Here is a 2,961-nt window from a genome sequence, read left to right as displayed (position 1 = left end):
TCACCTCTGGGACAAAATCAGTTCTTGCACTGATCCAAGGCCGTGGTGTTTCGCCACAGCAGAAGCTGTGAATCCATAACTGTTCCTTCCATCCCTATCCACAACGTTGCTCGAGAGGAGATACTTCACGATCTCCATATGACCTCCAGTACATGCATAATGAAGGATGTTGTTCCCAACGAAATCATGTAGCTTCAGATCACCACCCCTGTCAACAAGCAGATCAAACACGAGTTTGTGTCCTAGCTGTGCCGCCCACATGACAGGTGTCCTCAAGAACTTGTCAATGGAGTTGATATTGACAGGGGTCTGTGATAAGACATACTTCACTATATCTACATTTCCTCCGTAACATGCCGAGTGAAGGATGTTGTTACTGAAAGCATCTTTTAAAGTCAGATCAACTCCCTGATTAACAAGAAACATGAACGCATCAACTCTTCCATACGAGGCTGCCAACACCACTGGGGTCCTCTGGTACTCGTCTCTGCTGTTGATGCTGGCTTTGTGTTCTGAGATAATGTACTTCATGATTTTCACATCTCCTCCAACACTTGCATAGTGAAGGATGTTATTACCGCCAGCATCTAATATTGATAAGTCAGCTCCTTTAGCAACAAACAAGTCAAACATGTCACTGTTTCCTTCCTGTGCTGCGCACATGATTGCAGTCTTCCCGTTCTGTCCACGATGGTTTATGTCCTTATCGTCACTTGACAATATGTGCTTAAAAGCAGTCAGATTATTCTCGGCGTCATGGACGTTGTGTCCACCTTGGTCCTTGTCTGGGGATGGTGTCTGTGACTCTGTGGACAGAATGTACATTTAACAGCAAATTTACATCCAATACCTCGTGTCCACGGACTCACTTGTGAAACAGTCTTTAACCATGGCATTGGTACGATTTCACGTGCACTCAAGCATCTGTTTCGTGAAGATGGGAATGAGAGTTTTAGTGGACGGTGGGGTGTACTGATTGCGCACAGCTGTATAGTTACATCGTCACATCATATTTCTCTTGCTCTCTGTTGGCGTAATGTAACTTTCAATAAATCCATTAGCTGTGCATATTCCACGACCTGTTGAGAACTAGTGATTTGGCCCTATTGATGAGAAATGTGAATTTGCGTTTGTCCTCACTTTGGCAGCTAAAACCGTGTGTGTGTACATATATCACACCATATGCCAGAACGATTATTCATGAACAGATTTAAATTCTAATCGCATGCGCAACAACCAAGCCTGTGGCAGGACTCTATTGCCGACTGCCACCACGGAGTACTCCTGTGCCACCCACTTCCGCTTTTAGTCATAATTTGTGAATGTTGGATGCATGACATAGTCCTTTCCGCGAACACCTGTTTCACACACAAAGTTCCCTTTACACCCAACTGCTTTTGCTTCTGAGGATAGTTAATACTGGAGACGGTTTCACTAAATTGGAATTACTCGTAACCTTTCGTGAATAAATATGTTATATGAAGACTGGTTTTCGTTCGAATTGATGCTCTCTGTAAATTACCTGCACCAGCAATACCGACGTTAACATATGGTGCATTTCTTCTCTTGTTACTCGTGCTACAAACTCATACACACGCATATTGACTTTGACTGTTAGTATATAGCTACTACAGGAGAGCAACACACGCACTCACACACATAATGACTTTGACTGTTGGTATATAGCTACTACAGGAGAGCAACACACGCACTCACACGCATATTGACTTTGTTAGTATACAGCTACTACAGGAGAGCAACACACGCACTCACACGCATATTGACTTTGACTGTTAGTATACAGCTACTACAGGAGAGCAACACATGATGACAAAGACCAAAAGAGTAATTCAGCCAAGTAGATAAAACGTTCGTTTATGCCCCCTCCCAAGTCTCAGAGGGGTTGCCAACATCAGTACAATTCGACGTATGGATCCAGCTTTTGTCTTTTCCGCACTGATATAGCGACTAATGTATACTAATGTTACTAGGAAACAAATAATGCATTACTCACCCATGATATACCTGCAAGCACTGTCACTGGATACTCTACCAGGGTATATATCTACCACAACAGCTTGGCTGACTAACATAGAGTTCAAACATTACACATGCATATGCGTACCTGGCTGCATGTGCATAGTGGTCTGGGTGTATTAAGAAAACGCTGATTGTGTATGGACAGTACTATACACTTTTTGAAAGCGCCCGTGCATTCAAAACATGTATGTACGGAAAACGGCCCATACATTATTCATACACATTGTGCTATTCTCTTCCATACCTTTACTCTTCTCATTCTTGTAGCGATTGTTTACAGGCCTCTTTTATATGGCAGTACTGCTCCATGGTGTTAGGTAACAAATAAAGAGTGGGTATTTTATGCACACTGCGTGTGTGGAAGTTTAGTTTTATGACGTGTTAGCAATATTCGAGAACTACGGCGGGGGATACCAGAAATGAGTTTCAAATATTGCACCCATGTTGGGAATCGAACCTGGATCTCTGGCGTGAAAAGCGATCGCTGAAACCACTAGGATACCTCACCAGCACGAGAAAGTGGTGCTGCTAACAGACCAAGACAGCCTTTCAGCAACGAGTGTGATGAGTGTTTTATGTCATTTTCAAAGGCAGTGTACATAAAAAAATCCCATATGATTCTGGAAGATAACTGAAACATAGCTGACGATGTAGATTAGCAAAAAGATCACCGCAGGCAACACTGTGGGGTCTTCATTATAACATCAAAGCATTTCTCTTTACATTTTTGTGACTCCAGCCTTAAAGTTTTACGCTCTGTCGGATACATAGTCACTCTGGCCTTAGACGCAACTGTAACACAAGCGCCTTGACAAAGGTTGTTCTAAGCAAGTGCACTTGAAGAACAAACTCTCTGTACTCTGATCCTCTGACCCCACAGCTCCGAAAGACTTATTGTATAATGTAAACAACAAAGCTTCA

At 42.8% G+C, this 2,961-nt stretch overlaps 1 protein-coding gene across 1 annotated transcript; it reads right to left on the bottom strand.

Annotated features, from left to right (window-relative positions):
- Positions 1–2,141, bottom strand: LOC137269947 (serine/threonine-protein phosphatase 6 regulatory ankyrin repeat subunit C-like). Its single transcript, XM_067803784.1, has 2 exons — positions 2,126–2,141; positions 1–806 (listed from the first exon to the last, which is right to left on the bottom strand). Exons 1-2 carry the CDS (start codon positions 2,139–2,141, stop codon positions 1–3), a joined length of 822 nt encoding a protein of 273 aa, XP_067659885.1.
- Between the last annotated feature and the right edge of the window lie 820 nt (positions 2,142–2,961).

Source organism: Haliotis asinina, unplaced genomic scaffold (genome assembly GCF_037392515.1).
Source record: "Haliotis asinina isolate JCU_RB_2024 unplaced genomic scaffold, JCU_Hal_asi_v2 scaffold_19, whole genome shotgun sequence".
Classification (NCBI taxonomy): Eukaryota; Metazoa; Mollusca; class Gastropoda; order Lepetellida; family Haliotidae; genus Haliotis; species Haliotis asinina.
This window is presented reverse-complemented; position numbering and strand designations above follow the sequence as displayed.